Source organism: Pithys albifrons, chromosome 6 (genome assembly GCF_047495875.1).
Source record: "Pithys albifrons albifrons isolate INPA30051 chromosome 6, PitAlb_v1, whole genome shotgun sequence".
NCBI lineage: Eukaryota > Metazoa > Chordata > Aves > Passeriformes > Thamnophilidae > Pithys > Pithys albifrons.
In genome coordinates, this window is record NC_092463.1 from 48,808,746 (window position 1) to 48,825,946 (window position 17,201).

Below are 17,201 nucleotides of genomic sequence, written 5' to 3' on the forward strand. Positions count from 1 at the left end.
TTCAATAAATTAAAAACAAAACAAAAAAAATTGAAATATTATTTACGTCTCAATAAAAATTGCAGTAAAACCATTTACCTTTTCTTTTGTGTGTGTTTCCAGGGTTTTTTTCTTTATATTATATATAATATATATTTATATATGTATAGGGCTGCTCCAGTGCAGCATTTTTAGGATACTTAGCCAGAGAAACACAGGGGAGCATGCTCAGTGCACCAGGCCACAAGGAAGGGGCAGCTGTGGTCCCCCCTCCAGGTGCTGTGCCCCATCCCCACAGCCAAAATTGCAACCCCTGCCTCTTCCCACTTGAGTTTTATGTCCAAACTTTGAGTGTGGGTCTCTGAGGGCTGGAACCTTCTGGGGATGGGAGGAAAGGACCAGGGCAAGTGCAGGAGGGACACTAAGCATCCGCCATTATGTTTCCCGACTCTGGAAAGACTCATCCATCTTTGCTTCGGTTTCAGCGCTTGCGCTCCCGAAAATGCACGCGCAAGTATAAATACACCCCCTAACCCCACTAGGCCCCTCCCCTCTACCCCCAGCTTAAATATCCCCCCTCCCTGTCCCCATCCCAGCTCTCCAGGTGCCCCAGGTGAGTGTCAGGACACCTCAATGATCTCCATGCTGCCTGAAAAGCTGGACTGTTTGCTGATTTTGCCCAACTCTTCCCGAGCTCTGCCCTCGGACATGGTCTCCTCAAATTCCATCTGGCAACTCCTCCGCTTGAATTGCTTCTCGGTGCCAGCCTCCTCATGCCAGCTGTGCCGCCCGTCCCGCGGCTCGGCTCGCGCCTTGTCCCTCAGTCTGATCTCACAGCCGCCCGCCACCCCACCGCAGCCAAACGGCGGTGGATATGGGCCAGTGCTGGGAAACAAGCCCCCACTGCTCCCACCTGCACCACCAGAGTCCTTGCCAAAGTACCAACCAGCCTCACCGGAAGGAGTGCTGGGGGACTCCAGGTGCACCCCACTCCAGGCAGCGGTGGCAGTGGTGGCACCGGGCGTGGTGGGCAGCTGGCCGAGCCGTGGTGGCAGCCCGTCCTCAGCACTGGGGCTCTTGTGTGTGGTGCAGGTCCCACCAACGTTGAGGCTGAGCCCGTGGGCCGGTGAGCCCGCTGGGTGCCGGTGCTTCCGCCGCTGCCTCACCTTGGCCTCCAGCAGGAGCTCGGGCCCTGTTGGCCGGTCAGGGCTGTCTGCCCCTGGGGAGAAAGGGCTGAGATTGCCAGGGCCCGAGGGGCTGTCCAGCTTGCAGAGTTTGGGGGCTTCCCCAGGTCCAGGGGGTCCAGGGGGGTCCTGCCGCAGGTTGGGGGAGTAGGCAGACTTGATGTCCAGGGAAAAGGAGCGTTTCAGGCGGTTGGTATCCTGGATGCGCTCGGAGGAGAGGTGCAAGCCATTGAGCCCCTGCTGCAGGGTAGTGGGCGACAGGACCTTTGGGGTCCCACCCTGCCGCTCAGGGTCACTGTGGGGGGATGCCAAGCCGGTGCTTCTCGGCACATCCTCGGCCTTCTCTGAGGTAGGTGTTAGGGGATGCCGGCTGCACTCAGCCACCTCTGCTGCGTCCTGCTGGGCATCTCCTTCGCCCCGGTCACCCTTTGACTTCAGGGCTTTGAGGAGTTTCAGGCTTCTTTCATACTCCAGGAGCTGGCCCAGGAAGTTGAAGTTGGGCGAGATGGATGGGCGACGGTCCTTAACAAACCTGATGAGAGGCACAGACAGCCCTGGTTGATGCTTGGTCCTTCAGTGGGCCACCCCTACTCTCTCAGCCTCTTTGGGGACAAAAGGCACCGTCCAGAACCTTCTGACCAGACCCTCCAAAGAAAGATGTCTTGGGGAACCACGGGGCTTTGGGATGCCCCGGGATTAGAGCTGGGACTGCCTTCCCACTCCCTTTTAACCACTCCCAACCATTCCTTGTTACATGCACTTCATCAGGGGAGATTTCATTGGCACCCAGCCAACGCAAGAAAGCGCTTCAAGGAACCCCGGTGCTCTCCTTCTGGACTCAGCCAGAATGCTTCTCTTCTCCTCCCCTGGAGTGAGGCATTCTAGCATAACGACCCTCTGCCCTGAGGGCAAAACTCACCTGTAAGCATCGTCTGATGACATACCCATGGTCTTCATGATGTAGGCGATCGCGATGGTGGCTGACCGGGAGATCCCAGCCAAGCAGTGCACAATCACCTGGCAGCTGGACACCTTGGCTTTATCTGGAACATGGTAAAGGAAACAAAGATGGTGAGCAAAATGACTCTAGCCTCCCTTCCCTAAACCCTCAGCCCCTTTGTGTGAAAGGACAATGGTTGCTAGGAGCAAGACTATGGAGGACAGGAAAGTTCAGGTTGTGCAGGCTGAGAACTGGAGGGTCTGAAACCATTGTAAGAAAAGCTCACCAATGAATTCAATGGACTTGTCCAGCCAGGGAAGCAGCTTCTCACAGTAGTTGTCATTGACAGGAATGCGCATGAAGTGACTATCACAGATGAAGTCTGGCTTGGGACAGGAGTTGCTGGCATTTAGGACGTAGCTTATCCCATTCTGTGTCATCAAATCCTGGTGGGAAAGAAGTCATCAACTGATCATCTGAGTTCAGCCAGCATCAAGTGCTGAAGATCTGTCTTGCCATACACACTCCCTGCCTTTTCCCATCCCAATATATTCTTCTGTGGGTCCCTTACTGCTGCCTTGACCTAGTTGATGATAATACAACACAGACCAGCTGAGAAGGTTGTGTCAATTTAGGTGACACAGGTGTGAAGGTCAGCAGATCTTTATTTTGGTCCAAGTAAAAGTAAGCAAGGCCAAAGACACCTGGAAGCGGGTTTCAGAGGGGAAAACCCAAGAACCCCACAATGAGAGCAATAGGAAAATGTAAGAATGGAAGTCAGCAAAATCTCTGGCTGAAGGCTGAGAAAGTATCAGTGGAGGGAGAGAAGAGACATCTCACCAGAAGAGTGAAGTTAATAATTGGTAGCACCCTATGTTAACCAAAGTGGCCAGAAGATGCTCTATTCACAGACAACAGAGCAAGGCCAAGTGTGGTGACCATGCATGGGCAATGCTTCTCTTCTCCTGCACATGACCATATTGTGGAGATGGGGTTGGCAGAAAACACAGTTCCAAAAGATGAACAAAACCCTTCAAGGAAGTGGGGAGGGAAGGAAGCCATCAATTTCCCTGCCTGGCATTGGCTTCTTAGGATTTAGGCACCAGGATTTTGGCCCTGGCTTTCCAGCGGCTGGTTCCTGCCTCCCCCCAGCAGGGTCGATGGAGCCAGCCAAGCTCCCAGGCTTACATTCTTGGCATTTTTCTCTTTCATTCTTCTACTCCCTGTATACAATTTCTCTCCCCCTCCATTCTGTCTCCACCCCGCCTCTGGTGTAGTGGTCCCTCTCCCTCCTTGCCTGCCCTGGTTGAGGATGCCTGGCTGGCTCCCTTATGCCCACGGTAGGCAGATGCCTGGCAGCACACTCCTTTCTTCTCATCATTACTTTTCCTTGAAATAAAATTTCTTCCCTGGCATGACATCACTGCACAGCCTTTCTACCACCTTTAAAAGGGCACTGTTCCTCTTTTCTCCTCTCTCATCAGTAAAACTTTGCTCATTGCTGGGTCTCCTGAACAAGTCCCTGTACCTGGCCAGAGCTGCCCACCCCCCTGCTGTGTTTGAATACCCCAGCTTGCTCCTACTCCCTATGGCTCCTAAGGGGATCATAGGATTGCTGAAATTGGTGTTATCTGGAAACCTGGCTCGTGAGGAAGGTGTATACACAGCTGACTCCTGTCCCACATTTCCCTCCAGCTGTTGTAACTCCCCCTCCGAACCCAAGTGTTTTTCTGGCCATGCTACTCCTGCCTCTGAGTTTGCTACAGGCACACGAGAAGAGTCTGATCATCCCAAAGCTCATCAGTGTAAGACGACTCCTCCTGCAACCACCCTCCCCAGTTCTGCCACGCTCTTTCTGGGCACTCCCTTCATTCAGCTTCTGGGTATGCTCAAACTGACCATGCCTGGGCTTCCCACTGGGAAGGACAGGAGTCTTAAATACCTTCACCCCTCTGCATGGCTGGGGTTCCAGATGGAATAGGGTAGATATGTCTCTTCAACAGAACTGTACCTTGTTCAGGACATCTTTCTGGGAGCCTAGGTAGAGATGTGGCAGGATGCGTGTGGGGCCAACATTGGCCACAGGCAAGCATGGCTGGGAGATGCTCATCGGCAGGATGGCAGCTGGCTTCCCTTCGCAGAGTCCTGGGAAGCAGGATGAGAAGGTGGCAAAACCTCCTGTGGAGAAAATGGGGACATTGAGCTTGTAACAACAAGGCTGAGATCATCTATACCTGGCACCCCAAGGCCTAGGCTGGAGACAAAGTGGTGATAACACTGCTGCACTGAGAAGAGCCTTGAGGAGCAAAACTCCACCAGCCACCGCTAACCAGTGCACCGTTGCTATAACTGATACACATATAAAGAAAGGAATGGAGACCTAGCTCTGATTTTTCCTGCCACAGCTGGTTATTAACACACACAGCATCACACACCCTCTCCAATGAAGTTGGCACTTTGCAACTTCATTCAGATAACGAACAGGAAGAGAAAGACCTTTTCTTGTCTGCCTATTATTCTGAGGACAGCCAGGGTCACTTTTTGATAGCAAAATCCATCAGGGCAGGGTGATGACAACCAAGCCCACCAAGGTGCAAAGATCCCCAGATTGGGGAGGTCAGCCCACACCTTGCTGCATTAGCTACATTTACACAGTGCAGTTTCTGAGAGAAGCCCCCTCTTCCTAACCCCGCTGAGCACATGATTTCTGCTACATTGGACCACACAGGCTCACAGTACCTGCAGGCTTTTGCTGTTTTTCATGCTCTGACCTTACTGAATGCGACAGCAAGCAGTGCCCAGTTTACTGCATCAAGTTGCTGGGCAGTCATACTCAGCTTGAGCATCTTGAAGTCCAATTCTGAGAGAAAACTCCCAGCTGAGGTTGCAATAGGTGGCATGTGACAGCCAGAGAGCTACTGTTACAGTCTCTGGCATGGTAAAAAGCCTGAAAGCCAGTTGCTAGCTCAAGAGGAAAGAGCACTGACTTGAGCAGGGCAGCAAGCTTGCATAGTGGGAAGCTTGGGGAGCTGGAAACCCCCAGTGCTGTCACATGTCCTGCATAGTTGCATCAGACCAGTGGTGATCCTGATTTGCTCTCACTCACTGACCCTGTACTTGAGGGTAGAGCCAGGTCTGACTAGCAGTGGCCTAACTGTACTCCCCTCCAGTTGGGGATATCTGGGCGCCAGCTTCATGCAAGGGGGAGAACTTTGAGTCATATCTGCCTCAAGTCTCCCTTGAGGTTTTCCCAGTCATATGAATGAGCAGATGCAGCCTGACATCACCCAAAGGGCAGAGAGGACTTGGGGGTTTGACTGTCTTTGACTGTCAGAAGGCCCAGGATGTCCCCACGAGATCCTTTAAGTACAAGTCTCTGGACTCAGCACTATGGGAAGCCTTGGCCCACCTCCACTGCTAAACAAGACCTTTGAAAAAGTCACTCTCTCTCTCCTTCAGAGGCAGGGCAGCCTTAGCATACTCTCAGTTTACCTTCTCCAGTACCTTGGCAGCATTTCTGCTGATCCTCCTGGAGCACCTTTCTGGCTGCTGGTGTGGCACCCTGGCTCTGGCAAGGTATGACTGCTGCTGCAGACAACCCACCTGATGTATTTGTGAGATGAAGGTGTTGGAGAAGACAGAGCAGTGAACAAAATCATGCTTGCACCACCTGGGAACATCCAAGGTTCTCCATCACTCTCTATCTCAGCACCTTCTGGCCCAAGAGGAAGTTGTCCTTTAACAAACCTCTTTCCTCCCCTCTTTTATGTTTTCCTGCCTAGCAGCTAACAACATCTCCTGGCTTGAAAACCCAGTCAAGCCGGAAGGGGTGGAGTTGAAGCACCTTATCTTCTCCAGGACTTCCCTTTTCTCTGGCTCCCTCTGAAATGACATCACCTCTCAAATAGGACATTAAATCAGAGAAAAAGCAGGAGGCCCAGCACAGGTGCAGCATAGCTCTGGTTACTGCTCATCCCTGCGCTGTGTCCTCTTTGTCAGGACACGTCAATCACTAGCCAGAGCTCTGCACGGACATGTGTGGCCTCCCTGCTTTGCCCCATGCTTGAGCACACACTGCTGATGCCTTGGGGATGGCTGGAGTAGAAATTGTGCAGGAAGTATTTCATTCAGTTGCCTCCCAGAAAAGCCAGCAGCACCTAGGTTTGAGTGGGGCACAGATTTGACCCCTGGGCTTGTGCAAAACAACATGGGAATTTTTTTGAAGGAACATGGCACGTTTCTGGGGAGCACAGTGCACACAAGCACAGCCCCAGGGATCAATGTCTGCTCTGGTCCACACATAGGTTGTCTCATGCTCACTCACATCTATCAAGAGCTGCTCAGGGCAGCATATGGGGTTGTATGACTCTTTAAGGTGATCTCATGATTGAAGCAGGTTGGGGTATGCCGCTCTCCCCCTTGCCCACCTCTGCCAGCACTGACTCGGCAGCAGATCCTCTGCCAGACCTGCCTGGGGAAGTCCAGGCAGGAACTGATGGGGCTGTGAAGCAGGTGGGGATGTTTGCAGAGAGTGGTAGCAGCACCCTCAGCTGCAGTGCCTACCCAGGCAGTCTGCCACAACTGGAGGATGCTGGCACCTGAAGTGATGCCCAGAGCTCACCTCGCTTGTCCTAACCAAACTCTCACCCCTGTGTCCAGAAGTTCAGCCACGCTCCCAGCCAGCTTGTCCTCATTTCCCCCATACTTGCAGCTGCTGAGGGAAACCCTAGAGATGAGGCCAGGTACCCAAGACCATCCCAACATCACCCCACCCTGTACTGGCTGCTCCAGCATGCTTTTCATTTTTAGAAAGTGAAGCAGCCCTTCAAAACAATCCCAAAGGCAGTGAATGTCCCTGGCTGGGCTCCAACTGATACCTGGGCTTTCCCCATTCTATTCCTCAGGCCATGGATCCCAGATTTTCCTGGGAGAGAGCAGCAGAGCCCAGTGAGGTGAGGAGCCAGGGTAGCACTGGATCTTTCAAGCCCTTCATCTTTTACTCAAAATACTGATGCCAGGCCCGCCATTTCTCTTGGCACATGTGGAATTAAGCTCAGGAATGATTTGTATTTGTCATGGACCGGGTTTTTAGGGATCTCTGCTTTCTTCCTGATGCTCCCCTCAAGCCTGGTGAGGGCTTGCTGAGGAGGAGCTGGTACTTGTGCAGCATAGCCAAGTGAGCTGCTCCTGGCTCCAGCACTCCTGAAGCTCTCAAAACCATGCCCTGGAAAAAAGTGTCTTCCTGCCCACTGCATTTACCTGAGGAAGAGGGAGTACCCAACAGGAGAAGAGGGAACCAGAAGGAAAAAAATACAGAAGAGAAGTGGGGATGCCTTCATTGCTCCTGCCAAAGGCAGAGGAAGGAACAGCCAAGAACCAGGACCAGGCAGGTTCTGGGAGGGCTAGGAGGTGAAAATCACCTCCCAGGTTTTGGGGTGGTTCATTCGGCCATGCCCCCAGAGACAAAAACCCTGACTGATGTCAAGCTCATGGTTAGGCTTAAGAGAAATGCAGCTTTCAGGAGGGAGGGGAGTGCTGTCACTTGCCAGAGGAAAGAGGGAAACTGAGGCACAGGGTGTTGCAGCAACTTAGTACTGGAAGAATGCAACAACTGAAAATTTTTATCTCCCCTATCTTGGGTTTCTCTCACAGGGTGCTGACCACCCTTCCACCTCCTGCTGTGCTCTGCAGAGACCCCTCTGGGCCAGCCCCAAGTCCTTCTCTGCATGGCCCTTGTGTCATATAAAGGAGAGTGGAAAACCCCACAACTTCTCCCCCATCCCTATCTTTACCAGGCCCATCCCTCTGCACATTTTCCAGCTGAACATCTATGATAACCTCTCAGTGAAACTAGATTTACTGGGAGAACAGACACTGCAGAGGGAAGGCAGACATCCTGGGAATCCTTCCCGAGCCCACCCATCAGCCCAGCGGGAAGATGCCAGTAGCATCTTTGGATGGGCTCTTGAGGTACCAGCGCTGCTGCAACTGTTGGGCAGCCCTGTGACTTTTCCCCTTGAGCAACAAACAGCAGAGTGGGGAGGCCCTTTGTCTGTCTGTCTTTGCACCAGTGTCTGTGTACGACCCTGAGATGGTTGTAACAAAAACGAACAAAAAGACCCAGTGCTGGCACTGGGCTGACAGACATGGAAGGAGATTACATGGTGGAACGACAGAGATGTTGGACTGCTGAGCTGGGACTTTGACGCAGCTGGAGACCCCTGCACTGTTCTGGCTGTCACCTTCAGGTGGTCTCTGAGGATGTCCAGCTCATGGCTGGGTCATTGGCAACATCTCAGGCAAAATCTGTCACTTGCAAGTTGAGCCGTTTCCCTTCTCTGCCAAGACTGAGCAGCAGTGGTGGTGCAGGGAAGGTGACACAGAAGGTGACAAAGTCCTGGCTAGGGAAAGGGATGTGGTGCGGCATTGTTTTCCTTCTGGTGGTAAGCCCCAGCTTTAGGGATTTACAATCCATTAACCTGCATGAGATGTTAGGGAAGATGCTGCTGGGGATAAAAGGAAGGTGTAGGACACATGAAGCAGAGATATCCCAGCTCCCTGCTGCTCCCTGTATCCCTCCTTGCACTGAGGCCATCTTTCTAGGCTGGAGGTGTAAAGTGGAGACGGGGCCTGAAAATCCTCTTGTGGCTTGCCCTGATGGCTGCAGACTGCCCATTTATCTCCAGCCCTATGGACTCCTTCAGCATCATGTGAAACAACCTAACAGCCCTGGCCTTGACACTGCCCCGCTGACTGCAAGAGGCTGCAAAAGAGCTGCCCAGAGCACCTCTCTCACCCTAAAACTACTCTTCAAGAGAGTCACATGCCTCTTGAATGCTCCCAGCCCCATAAGTCTCCTAAACGTCCCCCTAGAGATAGACCAAGCAGCAGGGGCATGTTCTGTTCACCAGCCTCCCATGTGCATCATGGGCACAAAGGTTCTCCATCAAGCAACAGGGAAGAAGAGCTGACATGTCACTCTGCTGTGCCATCAGTTTGTGGCAGCAAGGAGGAGAGGAACAGGCATAGCCAGAGCTGCAAACCCTCCCTGGGCCAGCAGCTGCCGCACCTCAATCCCAGCTCTCACACCAAGAGCTGGCAGGAGACCGACAAGAGTATTAAAGATGTGGTTTACAGCCCACCCTCATTGCTCCTATAATGAGTATTAAAGAGCAGCAGCCAGAGCTGTTCAGAGACTGGTTCCCTGTGCAGCTGCTACAGCCTTTGTAGCAGCCCGCAGCTCCACCACCAGGCTTTGTGCCTGTGCTCGTGCTGGAGACCCTCTGCCCTGCTAAAGCTCCTGGTGGTTGAGGGGGCTGAGAGAGGCCAGGCTCTGCCCAGATCTCATTAAAATGCTTGTGGTGACTGAGAGCTGCTGCCAGGGCGGCACGTGGCAAGGAGCAGCAGGGCATGCAAGCAAGCACGCGTCTCAGCTTGCTGCTGGAGCAGCCGCCACGCCAGCATGGCTCCCTCACTGCTGTACGGTCTCGCTAGGCAGGATGGTGCATGGATATCCCCTCTTCATCACCCCAGACCACTGGGGACATGCTGCTTTCAGCACCCTGACACATCCATCCCCAAGTGTTACACCATCTTGCAGAACTGAGATACAGCAAATGACAAGAGCTGGGGGGACCTGCAAAACCCCTGCCCTTACCTGCATCATGCTTAGCCTTCTTATGCAATAAGCAGAAGTGTTTGACCGAGCATCTCTGTGGCAGGTTGAACTGAAGGACAGAAATTGGAGGGGCCAAATACACTGCACACCAACCCCTGGAGCCACTGGGAGAATCCCTCTTTGAAAAACCCCATCTCCCTGGCTCTTGTTCTGGGTGGGTGCCTGTTGGTGCCGGTAGCTAAGCTGGGTGGCGTGATGAAGCACTGATTACAGCCATCCTTACTCACTGTGCTCCAGGAAGCTCCAGGGCTTTGTCAGCATTTCCCGCTGCCTGGGACATTTCTGAATTTTCCCTCTGCCTGGGACATTTCTGAATTTTTCCCCTGCCTCCATCCTCACTGTTTCCTTCTCAGCACTGTAGTCCCCTTTGATTTTCCCCATCCCTGTCAGCGATGTCTGATACAGACACAGCCCATTTGCCTGAATGCTATCCTTCCCAGATGCCATGTGAAACCCTGATGCTCTGCAACCTGGTCAACTTGTCCTCTCCTGGCTGATACTCCTATACTTTCATGCATCTCAGTGCACTGAAGAGAGATATCCAGCATTCAGCTAGTCCCTTATTCTGCCCAACCCCACACTCCCCTGCCCAGGTTTCACCATCCCCTCACTTGGCACTAGATTTCATCACCTCACTGCTGCCTTTTTTTTTTTTTTTTCCAGGAGTGGGGATGAGAAAGCCTATGAATCAGTCCTATTATGGATTCATGTGCATTCCCTGTTCCCCTAATGGTCACCCCAAACAGCCTCTGCCCATCTGCCGCTACATCACCCTGCTGCCTCCAAACGTCCGCCAGCTCCCCCATGCTTTGTAGGTTGGTCCCAGACCTCACTCCCATTCTACCAAAGAAGCAGAAATATCCTTAGAACAAGGAAAAGCAGCAGAAAGGAAGCCCTCCACCCACACAACCACAAACACACTCCTCGAGCCGGGCTTAATTTTCTTCTGGTGACTGTGCCTGCTTTGGACCAGCCTTACTTGTTCTAAGTAAAGAGAAATGTGTCATTTCCAGGAGTGACTTATTAGTAATGACACCATCACTGGGTTATGTGCTTCACGCCACAAAAACCTGTCAAGCACTTTTAGCAGCCTCCCATTTTAAGTGGTGATGGAGGGGAAGTTTCTTGATTCAACCCTTTGGCAATCTAGGTCATCCCAGGCTTGGCATATTTTTAAGATGCTCCAGTTAATATCCCCTTCCTCTGCTTGCCCTTCACTCTGGCACTGGGGAGCGGAAGTACTGTAAAACCCCCTTCTGAAAGAAACCACCCGAAGATGGGCAGGCAGTGCAGCGCTGGTGAAGCGAAATGGCTCTGATGGGCAGCTGCCTGGATGCGGGCAGCAGCGCAGCGCTCGGAGCCGATGGCGCCTTCTTCTCCCGACTGTCCTCGCCCGTCCTTCCCTCCCCCCCGCATCCCCCTCTGCCCGGGGCACGGTGCCCTCTCACCCAGCAACCCGGCGCCCGACAGAGCAGAGATGCCAGCGGCAGATCCTGCCCTGGCTCCCTCAGCTTTCCTCCTTCCCTTCTCTGCTGTGTCCACGCCCTCGTCAAGCTTCTCTGGACGGCGAAGGGTTCAGTGGACCCCGGAGCGGTCCCCCCAGCCAGGCAGTCTCACCGGACCCCGCACCAGGTGGGAAAGCTGCCTAACGCCGGGGCCGCTGCAGATGCCTCTGTCCGCTGCAGGCAGCCGCTCACCTGCCTGAAGGAGCTGCCCTTTCCCTGCAGCTCCTGTCCCAGCCCCGCCGCCTCCGCCACCGCTGCGCCCATCGACCCTGGCTGGGAACCGGCCATCGCACCGCTCCGCTCCCCTCCGCATGCTCCCCGTTCGCGTCCATCTCCCCGCTCGCCAGCTGCCCGCGCTCGCTCTTTGTATCGCCAGCACCGCGCTCCGCTCCCCGCCGGCCGCTCGGCAAAGGCGATCTCCGGCCCCCAGGCAAAGCAGGGCTCCGGGGGCGCAGCCCCCTCTTCCCGCTCCGTCCCCTTGGGAAGGAAAGGCGCCAGGCCGACTGACAAACCTCTCTTGTCCCTGCTCTCCTTCATCCTCCGCACCCTTATTTTCAGCTTCATCTGCCCCTCGCGCATGTCTGTCCAGAATTGGTCGTCGGAGGGAGCAATCATTACATCCACGGGCATCCAGGCAGCTGGGCAGCGGCTCGCGGGGGCACCTCTCACCGTCGCCAAACAACAGCTGGCGAGCAAACAAAATACTAAAAAAAAACAAAAAAGCGCCGCTGTGGCAGAGCAACGTCAGTCTTCCCCCGGCTCTAGCCTTCAGGCTGAAACAATAAAAAGCATTTAAAAAACCCCGTGCGGGGTAGGGGGGCTCGGCGTAGCCCCCTTTCCCCGGCCGCCCCCCTCTTCGCCGCCCGCTCCAGCCCGAGTGAGCTCAGACCGGGAGCAGCCGCCCCATCCGCCGCCGCGCTCGCTGCGCGCCCGTACCGCGCTCATAGCTAACGGGTCAGGCATGCGGCCGCATTCCTTACTCAGCACACAGACACGCAGCACAACGCCGGGCTGACATATGCTTCGCTCCCTGCTTAAAGGCGCAACCGCGATTTTCTCGCCCGCCCAAAGCCCCCCGCGAGCAGCCGCGGCAGGAGATGGATCGCTGCCCCACGCCGGGTTTGGTCCCGCGCAGTTAATACGGTGACAGGAACGTGGTGGGAGGAAGCTCATGCCCACACCTCATTTTAGCACCTGCCAGGGCGGTGCGTGATCAAACCCCCGCGGCGAAGGGGGGGCTGTAGCACCCATCGTCATGCTCCATCCCCGCTCCCTGCTGTCCCTCGTCCGGTGAGGGCACTCCACCCTGCTGCACCCGACCCACAGCTGCTCCTGGCAGGACCAACAGGCATCTCCTAAGTGATGTGAACCCCAGCGCCACGAAGGGCAATGCCACGATTGCAGATTCCCAACGGGGAAATTGAGCTACAAAAGACTAAATCACTTTTCCGGGGTTCTCTGCTGCAGGGCAGAGCTGGAGACCAGACAGCAGGTCCCTAACCATCAGCTCATCTTTCCCCGTAATGTCTCCACTGAGAGCATCACCCAGGAGGGATGCTTATCCTAGAGCGGTTTCAAACAGCTGAAGATGAATGAGTCCCAACAGCTGGAAGGAAAAGGGGCTGGCACTGGGCTGCTCACACCTGTGCATGGCCGTGTCAGATGGAGTTATCTGCCTGTTCCCAGCGAAGCAGGACTATGGTCTGGAGGAGACGCACCCTCTGCCAAAACGTTCTCACAATGCAAAACTCCAGCAAGAGGGGACATGTAGGAATGGGCTTTCCTAGTCCTTCTGGAGTCTATCCATCAGTAGTGGCTTCTGAAGCAGGTGGGGGCTGATGTGTTTTCTTCCTTGCATTTGTCCAGAGGAACAAAATTACTTGCCTCCCCACTTCCTACCAACAGGACTCCTTAATGCATCTCCACACAGCTCCTTATGATAAGTTTATTGGTCTGAGCCCAGGTCTCCAGAAAATCATTCATGATTATAGTAAGTGGAGGAGGTGGGGGGAGCATCTATTGTGCCTTTGAAAATCTGAAGCTTTATGGGCTGAAAAACCCCAGGCTGAGCCATATGTGAGTGACTTCAGTGTTTTTCCTTTGAATGACATCACATGAGATGAGGTCATTGGCATTAACTAAGCGCTGTCTCCTCCCCCCCATCCCGAGCGGAGCAAGCCTCCTAACGAGCCCTGTTGTTGTAACAAATATGGTTTGATTATTATCAGATGTGGGTCAGAGGTTGGATAAAAATCAAAGCATGCTCCAACTAGGCTGGAAGAGGAGCAGCCTTCCCATGAGCCATGCTCAGGAAGTGGTTACCACAGCAGGTCCCCAAGGTATCTGAGGTACCCCATATTTGCCACCCCTGTCACTACAAGGGAGGGCATGTGATGCTAATGGACAGTGTCAGTGTCTTCCAGCAATGGAGATGCCTCCATGTCCCACTGCCACTGTGCCAGCAGTGCTCTACTCATGCTGGTGGGTGATTCACTTGTGCTCCACTCCAGTGGCTGTTGTTGGGGGTCTACTGAAGTGGATGTAATGACTCTACTGAGATCACTATGTCGTTCAGGGGCAGTGGCTGGCTGGCCACACTGTGCCAGACAAGAGGGATGCTGCAGGAAGCATGTGGTAAATTAGGGAGTGCAATTCTCCACTTGCCCCTGATCCAGCAATGCATTTACCTTCCCTTGCTGCTCCCCAGTTCCCCAACTCCCTCAGATTTGCAAAAGCTCTGGGCACAAGTTATTTTGGTAATGTCGGATTCCTTAAGGAATTGCTTGGACTGAGTTTTCACTTCAGGGCTACTGAGCTGGGCATCACACCATCAAGCAGACAGTGCAGAAAGATCACCAGTGTCCTCTACCCCTCTGATCCTCAGCAGAAGACAAGCGAGCACAGGGAGTCAGCAACCCCCTTCATCCAGCAGTATGAAGTCCAGCCACATGGAGATGCCACTTGCAGCTGCCACTCCCCAGGCAGCATCCTCCTTTCTGCTCTCTCTCCATTTTCTTCATGCCTTTGCCAGGGCAGCATAGGGGTTGGCACCTGGTTCTGGGGCAGAAGGCAGCTGACAAGTAAAAAGATGAAAGGCAATGTCCATAGTGCAGACGAACACCCCACATATCAGCTGTTGCCCCTTGGCCCCTTCCCCAGGTGCTCCTCCTGGCCAGGCTGTCACCCATCCTGCCTCCAACCCTTATTTAGTAGACAGAGGTGCATCACCCAGTCTCATGGGCCCCACTTCGCTTTCTGCCACAGCACTCATTGGAAAAACATCTGCAATGGGTTGGAGAGACTCATGTAACCTGCCTGCAAGAGTACAGAGCAGAGTGAGTCCCTGTTCAGCACCTACATACACTGCCATGACAGTACCTATAGCCTGGCACGAGCCCAGCTGGGCAGCAGCCAGTGGTTCCTCTCTCCGCCCAGTACTGGAACCTTATAATTCCCAGTGACGACCTTTTGCAAGCATGCAGCACAGGCCCAGAGAAAGGGAGAGGCGGATGAGGGGAGGCAGGTTTCTCAAAAGGAAGGAAACTCTAATTGGACAGTGGCTCCTGCCCATCAGGACCTCTTACTGGTGAAGTTGCCTTCTTCCAGTTGACTTTCCAGAAATGAGAAATGAAATTACATCCCAGTTTTGTAAGTCACAGCAACCAGAGCGTTGCTCTTCCCTAAGCCCCTTCTCTTCTGTCCCCCACTGCCTTTGACCCTTTTCTGCTTGCCTTTTCTGGGTCCAATGGTTAAAAACGTGGCTGGAGGGGGAGGGGAAGCTCCTCAGGGTAATTATAGAATCGGGAAAACAAGTTGTCTGACGACAGTGTTGCTAAACAGGGAGGTTTAGAGCATAGGTCTGGAATACAATCAGCCTTGCACATACATGACCTGGCTTAACCCCTCCCAGGGATGCAGTCACTGGTCCCACTGGGCCGAAAGCCTCCCAGGCATCTCCTGATTGTGGTTGAGGGTGAGAAAGGGGCACCTTACTCCGCCTTCATGCCTTGGACTGCAGAGACTAGGAGCACTCCCTAAGGCACCCGCTGGGCTGAGTGTCTGAAGCTGGATGCCAGCATCCACTGGAGCAGGGCTGGAGGGCAAAAAAGAATAGTCCTGCCCTGGCTAAAACAGGATGGCTTTGCTCTAGGAGAGAAAGCAATTCCCCCAGGGATGTTTTGCATGAGAGGGAGGGAGGTTTGAAGAGTTATCTAAACCTCCACAATTGTAAAAATCACAAACCTTGATGTTACCATTTGATTTTTTAAAAAATTTGTCTCCCACTAGGCTGATATCAGTATCCTACCTCCAGTCCTTTGGACAGTCAAAAGAGAAACATCACCACAGGTAATTCTGCTGCATTCTACCACCTAGAGCCTGAAGAAAAGCTTGGTGTAACCACATCCACAGCCCTTCTTATCCTTCTTTCATTCCAACCATCATGTGTGCAGTTTGCAGATGAACCACCAGAATCCCCATTTGCATTATTTGCAAAGCTGATTCTTCAAAACTCACAAATCTGGGAGAAGCAAGAAATTGAGAGTCCCACATGAGCACTTCTTCCTGTCTCATCCCACCCTTATGTCCTCCTCATTCATATCCACACTCCTGCCAGCCAAGCATCTGCTTCTTTTGGTTCATCACAGTATACTATGGGATGGAGACGTCCATAGGTGGACAGAGCTGCTTGCAGGAGGTTCAGAAACAGTAATTAGACTTTAAAGGAAAACCTTGTAGATACATCAGATGGATTCATGCTGGGAAGTCCACAAGTGGTCTTGGACATTACAGCCTGAGGGTACCTGAAATAGCCTTAATGCTTGACCTACACGTGCATCTTCAGGTCCATGCACTGAGCAGAGGCTCTGCTGAAGTCAGAAAACAAAATCAACCAGCTAGTGCATTCTGCATATGCTATGTCCCCCGTAGACACACTCACATACCAAGTCAACAGATGATGCTGTTCAGAGCAGGTGATGAAGAAGGTGACCATCGAACAGCCAGCTGCAGTTGGGTCCTGCTTCTCCACTCCCACTAGCTAGCTTGTGACTGATGACGAAAGTGTCAGTTTGGGGTACTTTCTTTCTTAGGTTTTAGATAATGTTTTTTTCTTATGTTTGGTTTGTAAAGACACCTCAATACTGGTTTTGGATCCTGCTAAGCTTTTAGCTTCAGCTTCTGCCATGATAAGCTTTGCAGATTTATTTGCGTTTTCCCTGCCTTTCAGATGCACATGCTGTTTCCCGCCCGAGTCTCACTCAAGGCATTCTGTCCTGCCTATGCACTGCTTTTACACCTGCCTAGCTTGGCTTTTCTCATTCATTTTCCTTTTTTTTTTTAATTAAAATAATCTGTCCATGAGTACTTGTTTCTAAAATAATTCCACCCAGTGCTTCAGTGTGGGACCCACTCATGCCTGGGCAGCCCATCAGCTCCTGCAATGGAAATCCCCTTTTGCTTTTCACAGTTCATTTTGCCCACTCTGAAGTCACCTGTCTTAGGTAAATTCCCCCAAAACCCCCACCCCTTCCAGATCACTTCTGCCATGGAATTACAATTCTCTTCAGCTGTGCTGAATAGCCATGGCACCACGGGGCTGGGAAGGACCTGGGTCATGGCCAGCACTGCCGAGGCCAGCCTGCTGGCTAAGGAAGATGGCGAGCAGAGGGCTGGGAGGGTTTTGTAGCTGATGATATTGTTACATTCTTTCCGAATCCTGGGAGTAAACAGACGCTCCAAATTTAGAAAGAACAGGACTGGAAAATTTAAACATTCCTTGAAGAATTGATACAAAAGTGGGGGGAGGGGGGTGCTGAGGATGATCTCACACATGCTCCCGAGCCAGATGAAAAGCTCATGACTCGAGTTCAGAAAGCAATTGAGGGGCCTATTTCAGGTTGGAGCACGATATTGAA

At 53.0% G+C, this 17,201-nt stretch overlaps 1 protein-coding gene across 5 annotated transcripts in view; it reads right to left on the reverse strand.

Annotated features, from left to right (window-relative positions):
• Nucleotides 1-515: 515 nt before the first annotated feature.
• Nucleotides 516-17,201, reverse strand: part of DUSP8 (dual specificity phosphatase 8) — a 41,989-nt gene continuing 25,303 nt past the window's right edge. For 4 of the 5 annotated variants that reach the window (XM_071558798.1, XM_071558795.1, XM_071558797.1 and 1 more), the window contains 5 exons: nucleotides 11,799-11,990; nucleotides 4,115-4,281; nucleotides 2,390-2,549; nucleotides 2,083-2,206; nucleotides 516-1,695 (listed from right to left, as the gene is read on the reverse strand). In XM_071558798.1, coding sequence (XP_071414899.1) covers nucleotides 600-1,695; nucleotides 2,083-2,206; nucleotides 2,390-2,549; nucleotides 4,115-4,281; nucleotides 11,799-11,990 — 1,739 coding nt within the window. In that variant the 3' untranslated portion in view covers nucleotides 516-599. The remainder of the gene's footprint in view (nucleotides 1,696-2,082; nucleotides 2,207-2,389; nucleotides 2,550-4,114; nucleotides 4,282-11,798; nucleotides 11,991-17,201) is intronic. The other variant, XM_071558799.1, reaches the window with a different exon arrangement.